Source organism: Antennarius striatus, chromosome 14 (assembly GCF_040054535.1).
Source record: "Antennarius striatus isolate MH-2024 chromosome 14, ASM4005453v1, whole genome shotgun sequence".
In the NCBI taxonomy this organism is placed as follows: Eukaryota; Metazoa; Chordata; class Actinopteri; order Lophiiformes; family Antennariidae; genus Antennarius; species Antennarius striatus.
In genome coordinates this window covers 3,551,478-3,575,817 of record NC_090789.1, presented here as the reverse complement: position 1 = coordinate 3,575,817, position 24,340 = coordinate 3,551,478, and the positions used below count along the sequence as shown (strand labels likewise).

The window sequence follows — 24,340 nt, the reverse complement described above, 5'->3', positions numbered from 1 at the left end:
TTTATTACATTAGTGGTGGATAAAGTGTGAGCACAATACTTAAAATCATTCATCTCAAATTATACAGACAACAGGCTTCATTGAGAATTTTTTATTGTTTGAGGATATGGATTTACATGCATTTTATATAGCAATAATTCAGTAATATATACTTTTTCATATAGCATAAGCTTCTTTTAACCAAGTTAGAAAATAGACGTGGCTCTGGTCTTCAAATCATAATATAAAACTCACAGGAATCATCCCGCCGGAGGTCTAAAGATGCACCACAGCTACTCTAACCGAGGGCTTTTATTGCCAACCAGAGCAGATCACCTCACAGGTGAACTGGCTTTGGCTACTTTAGGGAAAAATTCTTTTTAAAAATACAGTATTCCATAGCTGGCGTAAACACAAAAAAGCCATTAAGGCTTTGAAAAGTCCCAAAAATCAAATGGATCTTGTGTATTGTGGCTGTCGGAGCCGGTTTCAGCCTTACAGACTGAAGTCTTAATGTATGTCACAACATTCAAGTGTCACCAACTCCGTGACGGTTCTACCGGGTGTCTTTGGTAGGAGAAACAAGCAAACGCCGGGGGAAGGTGAATATTTCAGGTCGGATTTCAAGTATTTTACGAGGCAATTTTCGTTAATTCTCTCATAGCGCTCTTGTTTTATTATTTGAAGACATAAAGAATCATAAAGTAAAAATGAAAATCTATACAAAGGACTTTTGCACCAAAAGGCACCTCGGGTCCAACACACATAAAACCATCCTCGTGTATCGTATGTAAAGACTTAAGAAAGTAAAACAGAACTAAAATACACCCGAAGCTCTCGATAGAAAGGTTTAAATTTGGATACAACTGAGGGAAACTTTTTAACTACATAAATTCATGACTGAATATAAAATCAGTGACAAAAGATGTGCTGAAATACACCAGTGGAGATTCTCGCTGCATCGATAAGTAAGGCTTCTTACCTTCACTGGATGAATTTCCAGCTGACTGACCATCCGATAGAAACACTTCAATGTCCGAGAGAAAACCAGTTTCCAGCTGTTCTTAGTTAAGCTCACAAGGAATAACTTAAATGAATGAGCCTCACACCCCCATGATATATGATGAAAACCTTGTTATATTCGCAGCTGTAAAGAAAAAAAAACTATTTTTACCAGTGTAGACAGGAGCTTGTGAAGGTTAATAACTGCAAGATGATAAATGAAAAGTATGGACCCAACACGGATCGTCAATGTTAAAAAAAAAAAAAAAAACTTTCCCAAAATGGAAAATAAAAATAAACAAAAGTCACATTTTTAAACAAAAAGCAACAGCAACATTTCTTCTTCTGGATGATGGTTGAAGCTTCAGCTGTGCTAAATGTGGACCGCAGTGATGTCGTATCCATCTCTGCTTCATACAAGCAGCAAAAGAAAACTTATGAAGATATGAAAAAAGGGAGAAAAAGCTTTAAAATAGCAGTTGAACTTAATATTAACAAAAAAAAATCACTTCCCCCCCATTCGATTTTTTTAATCGGTTGTGTTTGTGAGGAACAGAAAAAAGGGTTTTGAGCTTGAGAAGATCATTCAGGAACGATTTTAATTGCCCTCATTAGGGCTTGTGCAGCATCTAACCCCACTGATGACATTCTTTCCACCCCTCCACACACATTCAGCTCTTCACACGGACCCGACTGTAAGGCCTGATTCACACTTTTCTTCTCGTTCTGTCACCAAACAGCAGAACCAACTCGTCTGCTCCGACTTCGCTTTGCTCCTGTTAGATTTTTCCTACAAACATCTCTTCCCATCTTGGACTTCGACCGTCTCTTTTAACTTTATAAACATTCACATCGGATTTCTGCCTCCAAAGCAGATAAAAACATAGTTAGACTAGAGCACCAGCTTCCCCAATGTGCACCCGATGGTGAATTAGGTGATAAGGCTAAATGTGCTAGCAGTGCTAATCCTGCAAACGACAGAAGCAGGACTTCCTTCAGATGTCTGTCTGTATGCAGCGCTTCCTCGTCGGGCTTTTAGGCGGTGGTCCAGCGCTGCTGGTCTCTGTTACTTTCTCGTCTTTCTCTGACTTAGTGTCCGTGCCGTCATCTCCTCCCTCCTCGCTGATGTACAGAAACGTCCCGCTGCATCCCTCTTTGGGCGACGCAGGCGGAGACGAAGACGACAGCAGGCGGTGGGTGAAGGCTGGCTGGCTGCTCAGAGGTGGGTAATGCTCCAGACGGTCGTGTTCCACCTCAGGCATGGGTACGACATGGGCGACGTCGCTGAAGGCGGTGGCGGGTTGAGGGTCCGTCGGGGCGGGGCAGAGCGGATGAGACGCCCGTGAGGTTTCGGGGTCGGAGCAGCTGAGCTCCGACGAGAAGTGGCTGCAGTGTGAATCGGCCACCGACGGCAGGCTGCTGCTCAGAGACGGCGAGTCGAACTCGGAGGAGTTGGTGCTGCGCTGCTCCGCCAGCTGAGCGTCCGCATCTCCGGGAATCTTGTTCAGTCTCGCTTCTCCTTTACTGCTTTCTTTTTTCCAAAGCTTTCCTTTGCCCTTCTTGCCCCCAGGAAGGGACTGATCCTTCGACCAGGGCGACGAAGGGCAGCAGTGGTTGTCGTGCTGCGCGTAGCAGCAGGCGGAGGTGCAGGAACATGTGCACGTGCCGCCGGCGCCTTTGAGGCCGGTGTTGGCGCTGCTGCAGCTGGCTTCATCCAGGCTGCTGCTGGCACTGCAGTGCCTCATCTTCTCCTGCTTTGACTCAGAGTCTGCCTGAACTTCAAGGCTATTGTCTCTGAAAAAGTGAATCAATGAAGCAAAAGGATCAACATGTAGCTGGTATACTGTTGTTTATATATAAAATCAAAGTCCTGCAACAGGATCAGGGCACTGATCCGACTGCTGACCTTTCCATGTAGGCGTTCAGAATGGATCCCGCCATGGCTTTAGTGCTGGCGTTGTCACTGATGGTCCCGAGGCTGACGGTGGCCGACTCTCCACTCAGACTGCAGCGCTCCTTCTGAACGTCCGCCTGCACCTCCATCCTGACAATAAGAGAGTAAAGTAAAACGATCAGCGACTGTATGTCTGCTTTCTTTAGAGGAGAACTCTTTGGAAATTAGTGCGGCTTTTGGTAGATCTCATAAGGAGCAACACAACCTTTAAATCAGTCATCCATAAATGTTTCTTCAGTTATCAACACCTCGAGGGGAAATTTATCTGCCCTTCTTGTGTAATTTGTGCTTATTTAAGCTTGATTCAGCGTCGAGAGCTGACTACAATATTCTGATACCTGTTGTAGCAGCTGCCTGAGAGGCTGCCGGTGATGCTGGTTCCAGCGAGAGCGGTGGTGCTGGCGTTGTCGCTCATGTTGTCCCTCTGGGTGGAGCTCATGCCGCAGCGCTCCATGTGACTCCCGCTGACGCTCAGGCTCAGGCCCGTCAGGCCGCCCACGCTCGCGCCGTCGCCGAGGCTGGGATTGTTGAGTCGAGTCTCGGCCACCGAAGTGGTGTCTGAGCAGAAAAACATCGGCCATCTCGCGTCATTTAATAATTTACATAAGATTCTGTTATAAAAAGAACAAAACAGAAAAGATGAGGAGGGAAATATAGATCGGGGCCACAAAGAACTGGAACAAGCAAACAGTCGGGTCCCTGAAGTTTACTCTTCTGAAGTCACATCAAGCACTGAACCGACTGTTTTGGGCTTTACATTCTTCCTGGAACAAATGAATGATGATTTATGAGGTGTGAATACATGTCATCGAGTCTCACACCAAAGCTCAAAGTCCCTGCAGTCGTAATCGCTCAGGGAGCGTTGACAGAAGCCATGTGAAACACTACGCCCCTCCTGGGAAAGCACAACAAGCTCCGGCTGACACACACTCCGATTCAGACGTTGGAAACACCCAGACAGTGCCAGTAATTTCACACCATCAAACACTTGTCTCCCATCAGCTCTTCTGGTTTGTGAATGATCCACGAGTCCACCCAGAAGCTCTGACAGATGTAGTCCTACTTCTGCCAGGTAAACACACTCTGTTGGGTCCACAACCCCCCGTGTTACAGATCCAAAGGAGTCTGATATCATATGAATATTAAGGTGTTGTGTTGCTGCAGTAATCTTGACATAAGCCAGGCTGGAACTTGAACACGAATGTGTAACCGAACCATTCCATAAAGATCAAAAGGAAACAAATAAAACCGGTTTAATTGAAGTCAGATTTGATATTCTAATCAGTCACGTTGTCTTTTATTCTTGTTTTTAATGTGGCTTTGTGTGGTGGATACTTAGATGTTTACTCTATTCTTCCCAACTTGGGAAATTAGGACATTGTCGGAACTCTGCTTGAGGAGAACGGCATTTATTTTTACTTCGAACCTTGTAAGGAGCAAGAATCTCTCATCAAAGAGAAGACGTGTGCTCTATCTTTGTGGTGATACGGTGTATTTTAAGTTCAAACAATACAGTGTTAACAACAAAATACTGTGGAGTATGTTCAGTAAACAGGTCATGATTTGTATAAAAACAGATTGCTGTTAAATTTGGGCGTGAGTTGGTACTTTTTAGCTTGTTGTTCTGCGTTCTCGTGGCATCATCTGTGCTGAGTTCCATTAACATCCCGTCTATCTGACAGGTACAGACTCTCACCTGTAGCCGCAGCTCCGCTGCCTATGTTGTCATTTTCATCGTCAAACTCGATTCGCACTCCTTTTCCGTTGCCGGCGGATACGCCACAGCCGCCGCTCCGGCACAGTGAGATGGGAACGACTCCATAGACGTAGGCCAGCATGATGGGTACGCCGATGCCTTCATTACATAACGTAAACACACACAGTGAATTTTTACCTAACTTTTACCTGAAAATATCAAATTAACACTCTTTAAATTATGAATTAGTTTGTAGAAGAAAGACAAGACTGACAATTTGAAGCTGTGAATAATGCGTGTGTGTGATATTTATGCTAGTAACCCACCAATAACACCCACTAAATAATTCAGATGTTGCTGTGGAACAGATGGTGAAGGAGAGGAAGTGAAAACAGAAACGGATCGTTCTTTCTTACCGACAGTTACTGCTGCGACTACAGGGGACACGATTACCGACAGCGTCACGCCGCCCGCGATTACCAAGTTCCTCTTGTGTTTTGAAATGTCCTTGCCCTCGTAGCGGTTATGGATCTGAGGAGGAAGCTCGCTAATTACACTGCTAATTATCTCTGGGACTTTAACTTTACCACCGTAAGCCGACTTATGTTCTTTCTCTCTCGACGCCATTCCTCACCTTTCTTCCCACGTACACCGGGATGCCGATTATCATTGCAGGGATAGCGATGCCGGCAATGAGGGCGATGCCCACGGGGGCGCCCACCAATGTGCCAAGTTGCCAGAGGATCTTTTTCTTCCTGCTCCAAGGCTTCTTCCCCCAAAAGGTGCAACCTGATGGACTGATGGGATAGCAGGAGAGAAGAAATGGGGATGTCAAATTCGATTCTTTGACTTCGTAATAATTAACCTTTGAATATGAATTAGAAACTACAACCAACAGCAGACAAACACTCACCTTAAATAGTGCAAGTCAGAGATCTCCTTCATACAAAGCCAGCAAAACTCACAGCCACAGACGGCACAGGTCATGTGATTACAACTGCCATCGTTCATCTTGATTATATAGGCGGCACAGCGAGGACACGGCTTGATGTCATCGCCTACAGCAAAAACACGAAGTTCATTCGGCATGTTTGGTAATATTTAGAGTGCATCTTATACCCTGAATGTGTCTGAATCTAGAAGTACCTGCCGCTCCACTCTCTTGGCTGTAACTCAGGGAGGAGGACCTGAAACTCCTCAGTCTGAAGGTTTGGGTCCTTTGCTGTCGCGCCGTGTCGCATGTTTGGTTGGGATGCCATAGCTGCTTGCAGTGGTAGCAGAACTCTGTGCCACATCCCTCACGCCCACAGGTGATCTTGGGGCAGCTGGCACAACCGAACGCGATGACTGCATATCTGAGAGGAGGAGATATGGATATAGTGTTTTAAGACTAAATACAGTTAATGCTAGGGGTCAGCAGGACTGTAATAATAAGTGCAGTGGGAAAGAAATGACGTATATTAAGGTATGTGGAACCTAAGTGCAACTTCTGGTATGTTAAAATGCAAAAAATGCTGTGTTCTTTCACTGTACGCCTCAGCTGTTGACTTTACTCTGAGGAGTTGTTCTTAAATAAACACAGGAAATCAGATGACGTCCGCGATGATTTCACAAAGCTGTGACACGCATAACAAAAAGAAAAAAAAAATCAGCACCGACTCAGTCTGTTGTTCACGGTTGCGTGTCACCATAGCACCAAACACGCCACGGTCAGTCTGAGAGCCATTATTGAAAAGAACAGAGAGATAACGGAGGCAAACAGATGGTTCGTTTTAAAATGCTAATCTTATGTAGCCGGACAAACATTGACATTATAAAAATTTATTGTCGCACCCATCAATTATCATACTCCAACAATTACTGCCTAAATAAACATCTGTATTACTTATAAAAATAATAAAATTAACTGACGATTCAAACTATTTGTGTCACTCTGGTACGGACAAGATATGAACGACAAATCTGTTAAGAAGCCAGACCTGATGTGTCGTATGCCATAAATAGTCTATTAATAAATATATGTACAAGAAAACCTCGGATGAACCTTGAACTGTTTCCGTCATTGGGTTGGGTTAACATGGAAACATTACTGGCAGATGGAAAAACAAAAACAGACACTGGGCAGCATGAACCGGACAATGTGCAACAGCTTACAATTGAGATCACAGGGTGCAAAAGTATAAACATCCGAAACTATTCAAACGAAAGTCTGCAGCTTACAAGAAACCCTCAGCTGACACGTCGTGATATCTTGTATTTATTAATGTAATTCTTCTTAAAGTCTTTAGCAAGACAGATGTTTATTCAGTTTAAAGCTGTGGTTAAAATTGCATCAGCTGACACACACACACACACACACACACACACACACACACTGGATGTTTGTTGAGTTACACTTGTTAAGTTTGTGAAATGTTAAATGAGACAAGCCTTTAAATGCAGCAATTAATGTTCGCAGCCTGTAGTTCAAAACTGAAAGCATTTTACTTTTAAAATTAATGAAAATATATATTGGATATTCAATCTGATGAGTACAAGAAGACTAAAAAGAGGGAAGGGGGAAAAAAAGAGTCATTATTTAAACTGACAGGACCACCAGTGTAGATGCCAATCAAGCCAAGAAAGAAGACAAAAGCTGCTATTAAACCCAACACTCACTAGCTAAACCTAAACTAATAATTTGAATTGGCTATAAAAGATGTGGGTTAGCAACTTCTCCAATAATCTGTTAACATCTATCAATACTTTCTGCAGGAGAACAAAATGAGAGGGACAAAAACAAGCGGCTGCAAATGCAGCACAACAATTTTCAAAGTGCTGTGTGCATAGTGAGAGTCACGGCTCCAATGTGCATTAAGGTTGGGGGCCTTACTAAGAACAGACAGCATGTTGTTATCCTCTAGGGCCCCTGTGGGCTAACTTTCAAGAACATGACCTGACCCTCACCTAGGCCACAAACCCCTCGTCATTTTTATCTATATTTAGCTTTAATATTATTCACGCTGGAGCTGAACCACCTTCGGTGGTTATAAAACTGATATCAGAACACTGCCTCCAGACAACAAACACTTCTTTTCTGTCCCGACTGTTATTTATAACCAACTCGAAGGCATCGATGCAAAATCTGGGGTGAACTTCAAAAGGCCAGACTACATCCTTGAAGTTCTGTTGATGCAGCTGCTGAATGGTATTTTTGGGAGTCGTGCTGTCTTTGTGTCAGATGAAGGAATCATCAGGCACACCTCAGGTAACCAAACTAGAGAATTATATAATTTAAATTGCAAAACACAAATTAAAAGGGAAATAGCCTCAAATGCTTGAAATTAACTATATAATTCCTCAGATTTGGCTCTTACCCGCAGTCGGGAGCGGGGCACCAGCGGCAGTCGGGTTCAGCCACCAACCACCTTCTCAGCATGAACTCTTCGTACTTCTCCATGAGGGCCCGGTCCCCCAGGATCATCTGGATGTCATGGGGGTTGAAGCGTTCTGAACACTCGGGGCAGCAGATGTTGACTCGTGACTCGGAGATCTCGATGCGGAGATACTGTCGCAGGCAGTCGGCACAGGAGCGGTGGTGGCAGGTCATGATATCAGGGAAGTGGTCTCGCGCATGGCGCAGCAGGCAGAGGGGACACTCCAGCAGCTCCGACGAAGAACCCGATATCGATGAAGTCGATGCCGCCGCCAGCGCGGAGTGAGCGGAGGTTTGATCGAGAGAAGTGTCTGGCTGGACATTGTCAGTGGTGACAACTCTGTCCACTCCAGTGGCAGTGGCGGCTTGCGGAGTCCTGGACTTTCGTTTCGGGTCGCAGTCAGGACGACGGCGGCGACCGAACAGTGAATGCAGGGAGAGGCGGCGTTTCTTGGGCGTCTTCCTAACTGAAGGGAGGCTGACAGAGGAGGCAGCTGACTGAAGGTCTCGCTCTGAGCCGTTGCTGCCATTGTGCTGCTGGTGCAGGCTGGTCATCACGCTAGAATCAGCGTGAAATCACAACATCAGGACAGGAGATGAAGGACTGGGGTGTTCAGGGGAGGGGGCCGTGCCACTTTTGCTAAGACATCGTGGCTTTGAGCCGATACTGAATGTCCAGAAAATTTTCTAAAGTGGTCCAACCACCAGTTTAAATCCAAGTTATGGGATGCAGATGTCCAACACCAACCTAACAGAGAGACAAGCAAACAAAATTAGGCAGAGAACCAAAGCTGAATGCATTCACTTTTAATGCACTGTGCAAAAAACAGAAGAATCAAGTTAAGATGAAAAATTAATGAGACAAAATTTAAGACAAGAAATTTAATGCTGAGACTTTTTTTTACTGGGATCCTTGATAAAGAGAGCTCACCCCTTTGGTAATCAGAGGTTTTCTGACTGGAATTGGCATGTATAATCTTGTGTACATGTGTTTGTGCATGCAGGCTTTCCCAAGAGTGTACATTAGTCACACTCCTGACAAAATAAGACAAAAACGTTGTGTTTCTCCAATCATAGATGCCAGATCTGATCACAGCTGTGTTCGTCTGGAGGGGCCACACCTCGCCTTACAAGCTTCCACACGATCAGTTTTACAAAATATGACGTAAAGCGCAACTCATCAACTAAAAGATCAGTTGATGAACAAGATTACTGGTGGTAGGTGTTAAACCATTTCAAGGATGTGACACACAGAATCCAACAAGGACAAGTAATTTACATTTGATGCATTACAAACCTCCAAGTAATGTGTTTTCCATTGTATTTCTTATATAATTATGTGTTAGGAGAGTTACAAATGGGACAGTGAGAGCCTTGATGAGTCAGTTGGGGAACTAGATGAAATCTGTCGGTTTAAATGACCTCCTTTGTTTTATAAACAAATCATTTAAGAATCCATCCAACTCATCTCCCATGTGGGGAAAGAAATGCAGCACTGCAGAAAAATGAATGACATCAGCAAAATGATTCTGCAGCTGAAGGTTACACAATATTATTTAAAAAAAAAAAAAAGACTCACATCTCCTTGGAGTTTTGCTTTTGGTCATGAGACACAATTTACAGTGTTTTCGTTCAAATTAACACATTTTGTGCCCAAATAAGACTGCAGAGCTTACAAAGAAAAAAATTAGAGCTTGGTTGTAGTTGTGTGGGTAAGGTGTGCCACTCGGGACTAATTTCAGGAAAATTCCAGAGGGAGTCAAGACATAACTAATTAACAAGACCACTAGAAATCTCAACTGGGACAGCAATCTTGCAAACACTCCCTCTCATAACATTGAAGCCTTGGTCTGACTGACTGTAGTTTTTCCATCTTCATGATGGCCTGCAGGCAGCAGTTAAGTTTTACTACACCTACTTAGGTGCTACGGCCCAGTTTAAAAAAACAACAACTGCCTTTTAGCGTCACAGAAAGGATCAGTCTGGTGCCTGAGCTGCACATCTGGATGCTGACTCTGAACTGACGTATAAATAAATCTTTGAATAAATTCAGAAATAACACCAATTACACTTTTGAGTGATCTCATTTCAGTCAATCCAACTCATGTTTTGCAAGCAGTTTGAGATCTGCCCAACCTATGTGGAGCAATGCAATCATAAATCAAAAGCAAAGAATATTAACATAGGCAATTTTTTTCATGCCAAAAAAAGACTACAAAACACAAACGTTAAAGAAGTTTGAAAAGTTTAAAACATGAAGACGGGAAATCAGGACCTCATCTCATGTCACCTTTTGGCAACGCTACAACTACTGTTTTCACCAGGCACAGGTTAAAACAGGGGAAAAACACCGATCATGTATATGCATCAATGATTTTTAATTTACATGTTTAATTTGAATATTTAAAAAAATCAATGGTTTATATATAGGCAGCTAGCCAAGTGTGAACCACAATAGTTTTGACTGTTGTGATCTATTCCAAACAACCCAATAGAGATAGAAAAAGGAGTAGAGTCCTCCTTTAAAGGTCAAACTGTAAATGCTGTGATACCTCGGTGATAACAGGACCATTAGGATAAGACTTCAAGGAGCAGATATGACACTGACCTGAAAATACTTGACGTCATAAACGGAAATACACTGAAAGATTTTAACTTGTTTTTCATAATCTAAATGTTTGACATTTAAGTATCACTCAAAAAAAGACAAAAATATAAAAGCCACAAAAAAAAAAAATGGTTGTGGGAGACTAAATCTTAAAAAGCAGCCACATTTAACTACAACATGTAAGAAAATGTCATGTAATGTTGGCCTATATGCTCAACTGTGAACGAAAGATAAATGGGACTTATAAAGTCTACACCATAATTGCATGTCATCGAGACATTAACACTGAAGCCAAGTTCCAAGAAGCTTAAAGTAGAAAAGTCACACTTAAAACAAAAAACCTGTACAAGACAAAGCAATTTCAAGCAGACGACGTCAATGCCAAATTCCACTCCCACTGTGTAACTGGAAAAGTCCGATTCAACACTGTCCTTTCCATTTGACTGTGAACACAAATGCATATAAGTATTAAAGTTATGTGCTCCAGAGCTGGTCACATGCAACGGTTACAAGCAAACACTGGGACGATGTCCCAGTTCCTCTGACAACCCCGGGGCAGGAAGCTGAGTGTGGGAAAATAAGTGGTTTCCAGCTCATCTAGTCATGAAAAGAATTACAGCAGCTGATGCTGAACCATGATTACCATTTTAGAATGATTTAGGTCGGTGGTTTCTCTAAAGGAAGGAATTCCTTGGGAGTCTGACTATAATTTACACGTCGACAAAGAAGAAAAATAGAAACAAAATGTGTGACCAGTGGTCAGAGTGGTAATGGTGCTACGGTGCTTCAGACCACAGGTAATCACACGTTGGCTCTTGTACTGCAATGAACAAAAGAAATCCAGGTTTCCATTACCAGTAATTTTGCGCAGACATTTAGGTGCATCACCAAATAATAATAGAGCATTACATATGAAAAGTTTGTGGCAGCACACGGGCATTATCAAACCCTGTTAACACTGCTCCATGGTGTTTCTTCTCTTCCCTAAGTTAATAAAAGTCAGCTCAGGCACAAACTTATTTTAATACCCTGACACCTGGCTACCGGTTAAATCTTAGTTCAACGTCAATCAGAATATTAAGACAAATTAGATAAAGTTTCTAAATATAAGTTTATTTTGTACTGCAATACAAATGACAATTTTTTTCTTTTTAGACCAAAAAAATTAAGACTTAAAACAACAATTTGTTTCAAGAAAGTTATGCAACTTGTTTCAGTGTAAGGTTCCTTTACTGATTAGTTTCCTTTTCAAATAATCTGCCAAATATTTTCATGACTAACTGAACACAAGATGTTAAAAAGCTCTGTGAATGCTCATTGCAATTTCCAAGAGCCCTAAATGATGTTGTTAACTTAATGTTTAAAAAGAATCAACGGCGTATTTTGGAACCAAGGAATTTGCAATTAACACTTTTGTTGATGATTCACAGACTAAATGAACAATCAATTGTGCAAATTACTAGAAGATTAATCACTGAAGAAATTAATAGATAGCTGGAACCCTATTTCAAAGAAATGTTACATAAAATCATCACCTCCCAATTCTGGAAATGAGTAACTGAACACATACGACTAATTTCCGGTCACATTCCAAGCAGAGGACAGACTTCCTGATCATAACAATGCCTTAGGTAATTACAACTTAATCCTGAGACTGGATTCTAAATTTCTTTTTTAAACCAGCTTCTATAAAAGGTGGGAGGCTATGGTTTTATTTTTTTTTTGCGACTGACTGATCCTACTCTCTACAGTTCTACAGATCCCTCTGTAACAAATTCACAATGGAAAAAAGTTATTGTTAGACTACCCGGCAATCATCAGATGCAGGCCAACTCCCAGTCAGATGGACATAAAAATAATTCTGTAGCTTAATGTCGCTCTATTTGGCTTATTATGTGCTGGCCAAAGTATAATAATAATGTGTGATGTTCAACAGAGGGGGGACAGCAGTCATTGTAAGGAGACTGTTGTGTACTAAAGTAAATACCTTGAAAGCTGATTTGAGCACTCTATTTGCTAAACAGTCTGAGTTACAACCATCAAGCCAAGGAACTTTTCCACTTCAAGAGCTACTTGGAATACAATGATTGGGTAAAAACAAATCTCTGCAGTACAATTAATGGTTTAAAAGCAATTAAAGACATTCAGTTGTATTATTTAGCCTTTCCATTCAGCTCCATAGATACAACAAATGAAGTCTGCTTGTGCTTTCCCCAGCTGAAGATGGGGATACCGTTTGCCATCAATACAGAGACATCTATCTCACCTATTAGGTTTCATGTTGATCAACAATCAAATTCGTATTGAAATGGTTCGATGCATGTAGAGAACTCAAGCTAAATCATATCCACATAGGATTTCTGTTCTGCATGCAGAATTCTAGTCCTGAGAACATTCTAGAGCCACAAAGAAAGCACTTGGCCCTGACAACCAGAAGTTAGTCGACAAAATCTTCATTTGCTGCATTCCTGCCATCTGTACATCAAGAAAAGTGAGGAGCAATTACCCAGATGGGATCACATCTACTTAATGCGCAAAGGTAATTGTGCATGGGACAAATAAAACTAAACCTATGTCTGGTAAATACAGAGTATAAGTACAAGAATATGAGTAGAGTATCAGACCAGTCAATGTGTAACCCTATTACAAAAATATTTAAATACAAAGAATGCTTTAGGGATCTGTTACAATATATAGACTTCACTCTTAAAATACCTGTAAGTTGAAAGACATATCTGTGTCCACAGAGTCATAAAAGCTTTGGATTTCCATGCACGTAAACAAGAACTACAAGATAACTAGCAGAAGTTTATGGGCCCCATGTGACAAAACAACTGGAACAAAAAAATCGTTCACCACAAAATTATCTTAACATGTTGGAATACTGTGTTTGGTGCCCAAATATTTGCTAACGTACTCATCAGCCTGCGGGAAAAATCTTGAAAAAAAATTCATGCATGCAAATAACATTAGAGAGAAGAGATAATATACCAAACTCCCGACAGGTCATGGGTTTCTTGTGTCGAAAATGATTTCTTGTGTTTCAAATCATTTTTGTGTATGAACATAGGAACAAATTATCCAGAGACCTTTAACACATACAGCAGATAACAGGTATAATTGGGTTTTATTGATACTGACACTTATTAACAGAATTAATGATACTTTGTTCCAGCATTCGGTCCAACAAAGACATGACATGAAAAGTTGTGATTGGTGATCGCTGATAAGTGTTCTGGTCATATCCTACAATAAAATTCATAAGCAATAAACCAAATCCACAAAAAATAGAAAATTCCCAGCTCCATGAATAAATCATGTTTATCGTCTTGGCAACATTTAACTCAGAGGCTGCAGACGGCATCCCATCTGAGAAATTATTTGGTATTCAAAAAGGCAGACTTGGTGAATTTCCGAAAATTACAAACTTCTCCTGCAAACCACATGTCTTTGGACAGATCCACAATATCAACCAAAAAATACAAAACTGAAAGGCAGGCAGACAAAATTAAAAGCAGCCACATCTCATGACATTATGGTCTGCTCTTAGTTAAGCAAAACTTGACAGAAAGCAAATATCTGCCGAGTGACACTGGTATCGATCAGAGTTCCACCAGTATGTAATGAATTTTTTTCTTGAGCCACACCCAACCTCTTTACACAATGTCAGGCAAGTCCCTACTGAACTTTGTGAATAGTTCTGCTAACAGACATAGACTGACAGATGCAGAAACATAAGCTCTTTGTCAATCCACCCATGGAATATTGTTGAAAGTAACCTAACATACTTGTTTTCAGTGAACATGGGCACACCGAAATGTTACCAATTTAAAAGTCTAAATAATTTCTTTCAGTTTCACCAATACTGAAAGTGAAACGTTAGATAAACAGAGGTGCAGCAATTAACAGAAATTACAGTGTAATGACTAGATGACAGAAAATTCTATTAAGTGCGACTTGCATTAATTTCGTGTGCATTCCCTAAACGCCATACTGTAATTACAGACGGACTGCGCCCTGCAACTTATCTATTCAGTAAACATTGTTGACAACATTATAAAGCGATGAGAGATAGCATTAACATTCACTGAGCCATGAACTATGTCTATGTTTAACAAGTCATTACTGGTGTAGAGATATTCAAACCTTTTAAACGAGTGAAAATGGCAAAACCACAGTTGAAAAATAATGTACAGCTTTATAATCTTCTATTACATTTAATTTTTAAGTTTTTTATTCTTATCTAGCCCAGATTATCTTTGGAAATTAAAGACATACAAGCTACACTGGGAAAAAATGACTGTCAATTCTAAATTTATATGTAAGTTCTTAGTGTAAATAGCTACAGAAATGTTTCATTCCTTGTTAAGGATTCATTTCACACGTGCTGAATTTTGCAATAAAAATGTTACAACTTTTGAAAACCCTTATGATCAAAATAAAGTGACCAAAAACACAATGACCAGATTACTGACAGAAAACTGAACCTAGTATACTGTATAATAATTTTCAAATTCATTTACAGTGACAACCGAACTTTGAGTTAATATTCACTTTTTACTTAACATCTTATTTTTAAATAATAAATAACATAATATCCTAAGTGACACCAAATGAAGCATTAATAGATTTAGCGAATATATGATAATTCATGGCATATAATTTTATAAGATTTTAAATTATATGAAGTATTTCAAACCAGCACGGCCAGGCGTGACTTGATTGCAGTCACAGAATACACAACGAACCATATGGTCATATGGTTTCTAAGTTAAGAGCAAATGAAGCGTAAATAAGCAACTAGTTGTTTGTATATATTTCACTAATCTATTGCAAATATATTATACTATTTAGGGTAAAACATGATGTGTAAACGTCCGTCAGAAGCCCAGATTGTGACCAAGGAAACAATCTGGGATGGCAACGTTAAAGAATACGATATTTCGCACACAAAACAAAACCCCATAAACCCAAGTTAATATTAAAAAAAAAAATTCTAATGGAAAAATTATAATCACTTTCAAGAAAATTAAAAAACCACCACGTCTGTCACTACACATTCAGGATAAGGAGGATGATTATCTGTTTACATTGAACACCCGGCTAACAACGTTAGCCTGGTGGCTAACAGACGGGGCTAGCAGAAAGCTGGAGCCTAAACTTTAATCGTCTGAAGAGTTGCTGACTCACAAACAACGTCGTTTCCAAATTCACCAGATAGTTAAAACGACAACATATTTATCTTTACAATTAACATTTGCGGTCATTAAACTTTAACGGGTTCACAAACATAAGCTTTTCCTGCCGAACAAGAATTTAACGAGGAAAACTCTACAGCTAACAAAGCTAAAAACTGCTAGCTTCTCGACAAGATCGAAGAGGAAGTTCTGGTCATACGTTAGCTAGTTGGGGCTGAAAAGCTAATTTTTTTTGTATTAACTCACCAATATGAGTCCAGATGTCTCACTTTACCTAACGAGAGGCATGTACTGAGCTTTATCCATTTCTCAGTCAGCCGTATTTCACTGAATCGTTGTCTGAAACTTGGCAGGACAACCAAGGTACATTCCCCGAGTGAGCCTAAATATTGTCGTCAAGGCATGCTAGATGACACATTTTTACTTCCGTTTGATTTTCACAATAAAAGGTATCTGCCAAACGCCAAACCGTGAGATAATAGTTAGAGCGCATCGTTAAAAATTCAGTTTTTGTAAAATACAAGGAGAATGATCTGAATTTAACAAACTATTAAGTACAATAAGATATTTTTGAAAAAAAAATTAGCATCTTAAATATAAACTTCCTTTACCTACACTTGATTAAATGGCTAACAGTGAAGGAAAACTTCAAACATGCCGCTTATTTTTTTTATTACAATTTCATTTTCACTACGAGTGGGGTTTTCGGCTGTCAATTGTTATTTTTAAGCCACGTTGCTTAATCCAAACGTTACTTCCTTAGAGCGGCCTTTAACTTGACGTGTTGTCCGTCCCAGCCGGGGTTTATGAACACCAGTGACCGACTACTGCCCCCATGTGGCTTCCAGGCGGTAGTGACCCATTTGCATTATGTACTGTAGTTGGTTTTGTTGTTTTTGTTGTTGTCAGAAAAATATCAGAGGGTTTTAAAATACCTTTTATATGAATGTCCTAGCCAAGAAAATCAGCAGTACAAGTGGTTTCAACAATGAAAATAGGTTAAGTTCACAATTTACATGGATTGCAAAATTTACAAAAATATAAAACTAGCATTTTACCAGTGTCAGGAGACCTTTTTTCATTTCTGTTTTCTGATAACCTGACTACAAATGTACAAAAGTAGGAAGACAATGGGGAAAAACGAAAAACCACTTAAAGGCTAGTCATTATAAATATTTCCTGAGACATCAAGGCAGTACAATCTTAGTTTCACAAGAATCACTAGAAATCTGATTAGGACTTGTCTGTTGATCCTATGGTGGCGTTACATTTGTCTGTTTTGTGCTTTTGACAAACAAATTGTTTAACTATGACATGACACCCAGTAGAGCTGTTATTGTAGATTTTTTGTATCATAAATAATGGCTATTGATAATACTAATTCGTGGCAGTCCTCTCAATAAACTATCACAGGTTGGGTAAGTTACATAAAAACACTACATACTTCTCAACTTATCGAATCTGCAGAATTCTAAGAAAACAGGTGTTGTAGATTGAATGATGAAGTGATTTCGACATCTCGTTCATTCACCGAATATCTTTGCTGGGTTTGGTTTGACAGCTCCAGGAGGACCTCGTTTAAGCGCATGCGCACAAGGCTGTAGTCGGACGTCAACTGGCAAGAGGGATAACGGACAAACATTTGGCGAGATCCTGTTACCGTAGTGGGGTAACAATTCGTTGACCGAAAGAGTCTGTAGCCTGAATAAAGTAATGAGGTAGATTGCCAGACAAGTAATAACACGTACTTTGAATAAATTGGACTGGCATTGCCACGGCGAAAATGGACAAGGAGTTTGAAGACATAGATTCAGAGGGCCGGTGGCAAAAGCTGTACCTAGTAAGTCTGTTAGCATAGCTAGCATAATGCTACAAATAGTACTTCAAGCGCCTATTTAAATTAGCTAGCTAACGGTTTGGGTTACGTGTCAAGTGTCAGACGTCTAAGCTGCTGCTAATTGCTCATGTCCGTCATATTTTTGCTGTTTAATTGTTTATTTTACCACCTTTTCCAAGCACTGCAACTTATATATGACAACGTAAATGTTAGCGTGCGTGTACTGTAGTTATACGAGTGTATGTGCTTGACGCTGACCGTAATTAGCCGCTTTATAAAGCTGTCCACTTGAATTTTATAATTAGCACTGCCCTAGCAAGTTCTCTACAGCAGAATGTCATGATCACTCGTGTTATAGTGGGGGGAAAAGAAGTTAAACTCTAATCAGGTGGTGAGAAAGTGGTCGGCTTTAGCCCCAGTTAATTTGTACAGAAAGGGAATGCCAGTTTTAGTGTGTGTGTGTGTGTGTGTGTGTGTGTGTGTGTGTGTGTGTGTGTGTGTGTGTGTGTGTGTGTGTGTGTGTGTGTGTGTGTGTGTGTGATTTGCTGTAACTGGATCTTGTTCTATTCTCCAGGAAATCAGGAACCAGTCCGATGAGTGCTCCTACAAAGTGGCAAAATATCCAGAGAATCGCAACAGAAACAGATACAGAGACGTCAGCCCATGTAGGTGAACGTGTAATGTGTTCATAGTCACCTAAAGTTTGTCAAATCCTGTGTTAATGTCTGTAAAATGACAATTTAATTTATTGTTGTCACACTGCCTTTCAGTTGATCACAGTCGAGTGAAACTGGAGAACTCCGAAAATGACTACATCAACGCAAGTCTGGTCGTCATGGAAGAAGCGCAGAGAAGTTATATATTGACTCAGGCAAGTATATTTGGATTAAGTGACTAATATGTTTCCCTATGAAACGGTTTCAAAGAGAGTTGATGACAAGTTTAACTCTCCACCATGCGGAAGCCATTGGGTTTTAATTCACACAACAGGGAGAGAAGCTCGCAAAATGTGGAGGAGGTTTGATCATTGGTTCCGTTTCTTTGTCTGATTGTCAGCAGAATTACACAAAAACTAATGGATGGATCTAAATTAAGTTTTAATCCAAGATGGACCCTAACATATCCTAGAGGCAACTGTATTTTGATGATCAAGGAATTTTAAAAAACATAATTCTCTATCATTGCGAAAAAGTTGGGGTTTTTTGGCTTGTAACTTCAGAACTATGCAAAGCACATGTCTGTCAAAAGAAAACAGGATGAACCTCCTCCACAAAACCCTCACCAGCTCACTTGTGGGATCTTAAAAGTTTCACCAATGCTGTACTAAAAATCTGATTTATTTGTTTAATGCAAAGAAGTTGAACTGTACTCAAGTTTTACATTACATAAAGCAGATTTGGTTTATTTAATTTTCGAAACCAAACTGATATCCTAAACATGCCAATTGATGACACTGACATCGAAAGAGTTGAATTTGTTCATACAATGAATTTATTAATTGTTATTTCTAAACCAAGACAATCATCCTGTAGAAAATGAAGAGATGGTGCTGCTGATGGAAGAATATAAGATCAGGTGCTAAAAAAATAAACTGATGAATTTATTACCTTTGATTTTTCAAATCAAAAATTTGTGTATTTCCTGTATGGCAGCCCAACCAGTATGTTGTGTTTATTTATAGTATTTTTCTGTGAGCAAAAAGGAAGCAACACGTGACAGCATGTCTTTGTATTAGGGGAAGATTTGACATTTAAAGATAACCTAGAGAGTTGAGTTTTCTCCACTCAACCACATCATAACCTTTAGTGGTTGTAACATTTTCATAAAAGCTCTGCAAACCTCTTTTACATCCTACAGTATAATTATTCCTTTGATGAAGACATCAGTTGGTTGTTTTGCTCAATTATTGTTTTCAGGCATCGGATTTTTTTTTTAATGCCAAAATGTGACATTATAATTAACTTCCCATTCCCAGTGTAGTGTTGGACGCATATCATGTTGAGTGATCAAAGTGTGTGTGTGTGTGTGTATCTGCCGTCCATAGGGCCCCCTCAGGAATACCTGTGGCCACTTTTGGCTCATGATCTGGGAGCAGAAGACCAAGGCGGTGATCATGCTGAACAGGGTCATCGAGAAAGGCTCGGTGAGCACACTCTGACTAACAGCACATTGTCTGGTTTGACTTTGTTGTCTGCCCGCTGCATGTACACCCCCACACACACACACACACACACACACACACACACACTCTGCAGAAATACTCAGTAGACTAGTGAGTAATGCTGCCGGTAGTGTGACATAATTAATCCAACTTGTTGCATTACTGTTTTTGTTTGAACGGCCCGTGGTTATGCTCCACACTCCTGTCAGCAGGATAAGTGGAATTCAGTGTTTTGACAGCCTGTTCACAGACGCATATGAGAAACTGGAATGCAGCCCAACCCCTTATCTCTTTTAAATCCAAAGATCAAGCGATGCAACGATTAAACACACACAAATAAGCTCTCTCGGAGGATGCAGCCATGAATTCTTCTTGGTAAAGCAGCTGAAGTGGATGTGGTTCGGTCATGGGATTCACCGTCCCCTAGTCCACAGTTATTAACTTCACAGGGATGTTTTATGTAGGCCAGCTCTCTGTTCCTGCAGATGGGCTGTTGTATAATAGAATTATGTCTGTTTACTCAGAAAATACTTCATAATCAGTGGTTTGTCGATGATATAACTGAATTATTCGGTATCATCTTTGTCTCCCTTTTTTTCTTGCCTGACAGGAAAAGTGTGCTCAGTACTGGCCCACGGCCGAGGAGAAGGAGATGGCCTTCAGAGACACGCGTTTCCTGGTCACCCTGTTGTCAGAGGACATCAAGTCTTACTACACCACCAGAGTGCTGGAGCTGCAGAATGTCAGCGTAAGCTGAAGCGTGACTGAACACAAAGGGAGTTGCCAGTAAAAGGCACAGAAAGGGGAACGGAAATGGTTCAGGAATATCACAGCAAAGACTCCCCTGACATGGACCTGTGTAGATAAAAATAATTTTAAACATATTTGCAGATTTACAGTTTCTTTTCATTTTTTTTTTATTTAAGAATTGAAACTGAAACTGTTGAACTATTTGTGTAACTCAGATGTCAGGCGTGACCCTAGACGGAACTGAAGAAATCTTCTCTAGCAGGTTGACAGTAAACAAAGAGACATTTGTACTGCACACATCCATGAGGCCTCTGTTTGCCTTCTTCCACAGACGGGAGAGAAGAGAGAGATTTATCACTTTCATTACACCACATGGCCTGATTTTGGTGTCCCAGATTCTCCGGCATCTTTCCTGAACTTCCTGTTCAAAGTGCGGGAATCGGGGGCATTGGAGGTGGATCACGGGCCAGCTGTGGTGCACTGCAGCGCTGGAATTGGACGCTCGGGGACGTTTTCATTGGTTGACACGTGCGTGGTTCTGGTAAATCCTGCCTTTGTTTTCTCTGAGATTTTCTTAAAGGCCCTCAGTGACTGAATTTGGTTTTAGTTGAGCTTCACCTTCACAAAACAAATTCTGAGATGTCAGGGAAGTCCTAGTTTTATTTTCCTCTCCTGTCCAGATGGACAAAAGGAAAGATCCCTCATCAGTGGACATCAAGAGCATCCTGTTGGACATGAGGAAGTACCGCATGGGTCTGATCCAGACCCCCGACCAGCTGCGCTTCTCCTACCTGGCAATCCTCGAAGGAGCCAAGTACATCAATGGAGACTCCTCTGTGCCGGTACCTGACAGACACACACACACACACACGCTGTCATGCTTTGCCAATAAAATTCTAAGTTCTATTTAATTAATTTGTTCGCTCTTCTTCTTTCTCTTCCCAGAACCGGTGGCAAGAGCTGTCCAGGGAAGATCTGGAGCCGACGTCGGAGCTGCCGCCTTCATCTCAGCCTCAAGCCAGGTGTCCGACGGAGCGATGCAACGGCAGCCAGCAGGAAGGTCCGCCGCAGGAGGGAGGAGAATACCGACAGGACGGCAAAGCCACAGCGCATTCGCCCTGCAGGGAGCAGGAGCTGGACAGCAGCACAGCACAGTCAGTCAATACGTCTGTCTGCAGTTCCTAAATTAGCCGATAAAGCTGGCGATGTGGTGTATTTCACGGTTCATTTGTGTTATCCATTCTCTTCCTTTCACACAGCAAACGACGCAGAGAAGACAGCATCTCCAAGTCGGGCTCAGCCAGGACGCCCCAAAGCCGGCCGAGATCAAACGACTCAGAGAAGAAGAGGAAAAGGTGAGTCCATCTTGACCCTTGAACGGCCGCTTAAACCTCCTCTTTCATCAGACGTGATGAAGCACACATGTCTGATGGAACACATTCAAACACATTCCACTATCGTTTCCCAGAAGCCTCACTCTGTCATGTGACATGTGCGCCTCGTTCCAGTCATTGGACCTCACCCCTGTCTGTGGTTCTTTCTGGACAGTTTGGGCTGCATTTGCTGCACATGACAGGGGCTGTCCTGTCCAGCAGGGGCGGTGTATCTCCACCCACCCCCTGCTGCGACAGCAACATCCAAGGAGGGCGTATTTAGAGGACAAAGTTTACCCGCTGCTTTTAAAACGAGCGTCCCCTCTTCTACATGTAGGTGTATGTGTGTGAGAGTGTGTGTGCGTCTGCTGTGTTTCTCTCTTTTGTTTTTTCATGACATGCTTGGCTTCTTTGGTTTGGAGGTATGTTAATTTTGGTGGCACTTAGCATGATGTGTGTGTGTGTGTGTGTGTGTGTGTGTGTGTGTGTGTGTGTGTGTGTGTGTGTGAATATCAGTTTGTGATTTAGGGGTGTTTAAGGTCTGAAATGTCAGGTTGAGCTGCAATAATGCAAGGTGCTAATTAATACCAAACATTACACGTTCAATTTTGGTGGCGTATTTCGAAATGTCTTGTCAAATCAGCAACACAACCAACAAAAATGTTTGTTGCATGTTCTCCTGGTTCCACTGTCATGGCTTCACGGGGCCTTTACGTTTTTTTAAGGACCCTACTGCAGCGCTCCTGTTTGGTTTGTTGGTTTTAAACCAAATCATTCGTGTCTTTGTCAGAATACAAGTTCAGATTCAGTAGATAGATTTTCAAAGAGGACCGTTGTTGGTTGTTGGCTGAAACGACCTTCCCTGTATGACTGCAGCCAACTGTTAACCTTCCAAAAAAAGAAGCCAAAGAACAAATGCACCGTCACACACAAAAGAAAATCAAATCATATTAAGAGATTGAGATTTGGATCGAGGCAACGTCTCGTATTTGTGCTTCCTAGAACCCATCAGGGTTTTATTGTCTGGCTGACATTCAAAGAAATACATTACACAAAGACTTTTTTTTCTCCTGCTTGACCTTAATGATTCATCAATAATCGGTTATTTTGGATTGATTTTTCTGCTCATCAACTAAACGATTAATCAACTAATATTTTTAGCTCTGTCCTTGTGGTCAAAGTCCTTGTTCGATACGGAGATGTGTCTTAATTTTGATCTAATCGTGTTTTCTAATCCTCCAATAACTGGATGTGATAACCCAGACAATCTGAACAGTGTGACCTCACTGATTAACCCCCCGCTTTGTTTTGCATTGATAATCCATCCACTGTGGGTTTGATCAGTGATCATAGTGCCGCTACTCCTGCTAGCAAGTAATCAAACCATCTTTTGTTTTTTTAATCCGGAAATTCTAAACTATGATGAAGATATTAAGTTGATTCTGTGGTACCAGCTCCTGTGATCGCTCTTCAGCTTCATTGACGCTCTGGTATAAAACAAATCCCTTCCGTTCAACCTGATTAACATCTGGTTTCTCGTGGCAGGGCGAAAACCAGCGACAGCTAACCGCCTCCACCTGCAGCGACACAAACCAACACCTCTGGCTCGCAGCCAACATCGGCAGGGAACTCCAGCTCTCTTCTCCAAACCTCTGTGTCCTCTTCCTCGCCCCCCAACCACCAGCTCTCCTCTTCTGATTTATTTGTTTTCTACTTTACTCAAACCAACACACCTCGCTCCTCTTCCTGTTAGCAGCACGTCTCCCCATCCTCTTAAACTTTTTAAATAACAAGGTGACGATCTTGAAGGAGAGCTCGTTTGACAAGAGCAACAACACCAGCATTTTACGCCCGGGGTCACCTCGACCGCTGTCCCCCCCTGCACTGCTTCTGGAGTCGCAATGAGTTCATTTGCTTTAATATTATTTGCAGCTCTGCTTCTGTACATCTATGACGTTAATAATGATAATGGAGGCTATGCATTGCCAATTTGTAATGCTGTTCATAAGATGTATTTTTTAGAAAAACTTTTTTTCAGGTGGATTAATTATAAAATGTTCTATTTTTTATAAGCAAATACTTGAAGTTTTTCACTGTGATCTGGAGTTGGTTCATTGAAAAAAAAGAAAACACTGCTCTCGAGTGAGAAATTCAGTGGTATGTAATGTTTCCATGATGTACATAGTGTACTTTTTAAGACGACGTGTGTAAAAAGACATATTTTTGCTTGTAAAACAATGTTACAGATTTGAATATGGTACAAAAGCGCATTTAACGACTTGTTCTCCTTTTGAAATGAATTTGTCTTAAGTTTCTTTTTCTCTTAGTGTTATCGACAAATAAATCTGGTTTTATTTAGTTTACGTA

At 41.1% G+C, this 24,340-nt stretch overlaps 2 protein-coding genes across 3 annotated transcripts; one reads left to right on the top strand and one right to left on the bottom strand.

The window, feature by feature from the left end:
- Positions 1-76: 76 nt before the first annotated feature.
- Positions 77-16,253, bottom strand: LOC137606932 (E3 ubiquitin-protein ligase RNF19A-like). Its single transcript, XM_068332279.1, has 10 exons — positions 16,099-16,253; positions 7,988-8,794; positions 5,778-5,986; positions 5,545-5,689; positions 5,266-5,428; positions 5,048-5,162; positions 4,632-4,790; positions 3,274-3,493; positions 2,888-3,025; positions 77-2,775 (listed from the first exon to the last, which is right to left on the bottom strand). The coding sequence occupies exons 2-10, from the start codon at positions 8,599-8,601 to the stop codon at positions 1,977-1,979; spliced, it is 2,562 nt and encodes an 853-aa protein (XP_068188380.1). The 5' UTR covers positions 8,602-8,794; positions 16,099-16,253; the 3' UTR covers positions 77-1,976.
- A 1,214-nt stretch (positions 16,254-17,467) lies between these two features.
- Positions 17,468-24,336, top strand: ptpn2b (protein tyrosine phosphatase non-receptor type 2b). 2 transcript variants are annotated; one of them, XM_068332849.1, is made up of 10 exons: positions 17,468-17,692; positions 18,264-18,354; positions 18,460-18,560; positions 19,734-19,832; positions 20,461-20,598; positions 20,932-21,141; positions 21,281-21,442; positions 21,546-21,754; positions 21,860-21,955; positions 23,519-24,336. In XM_068332849.1, the coding sequence occupies exons 1-10, from the start codon at positions 17,636-17,638 to the stop codon at positions 23,538-23,540; spliced, it is 1,185 nt and encodes a 394-aa protein (XP_068188950.1). In that variant the 5' UTR covers positions 17,468-17,635; the 3' UTR covers positions 23,541-24,336. The 2 variants fall into 2 exon arrangements, with proteins under 2 accessions (XP_068188950.1, XP_068188949.1); XM_068332848.1 differs by lacking the exon at positions 23,519-24,336 and adding an exon at positions 22,149-22,293.
- Positions 24,337-24,340: the final 4 nt, after the last annotated feature.

Coding starts and splice junctions, on each gene's coding strand:
- LOC137606932 (XM_068332279.1), bottom strand. CDS start 8,601: ATGACCAGCCTGCACCAGCAGCACAATGGCAGCAACGGCTCAGAGCGA. Junction 3,494..4,631: donor CAGCGGAGCTGCGGCTACAG/GTGAGAGTCTGT, acceptor TTTTCTGCTCAG/ACACCACTTCGGTGGCCGAG. Junction 2,776..2,887: donor CTGAACGCCTACATGGAAAG/GTCAGCAGTCGG, acceptor TCACTTTTTCAG/AGACAATAGCCTTGAAGTTC.
- ptpn2b (XM_068332848.1), top strand. CDS start 17,636: ATGGACAAGGAGTTTGAAGACATAGATTCAGAGGGCCGGTGGCAAAAG. Junction 18,561..19,733: donor GAAGTTATATATTGACTCAG/GCAAGTATATTT, acceptor TGCCGTCCATAG/GGCCCCCTCAGGAATACCTG. Junction 21,956..22,148: donor TCAGAGAAGAAGAGGAAAAG/GTGAGTCCATCT, acceptor CTTTCTGGACAG/TTTGGGCTGCATTTGCTGCA.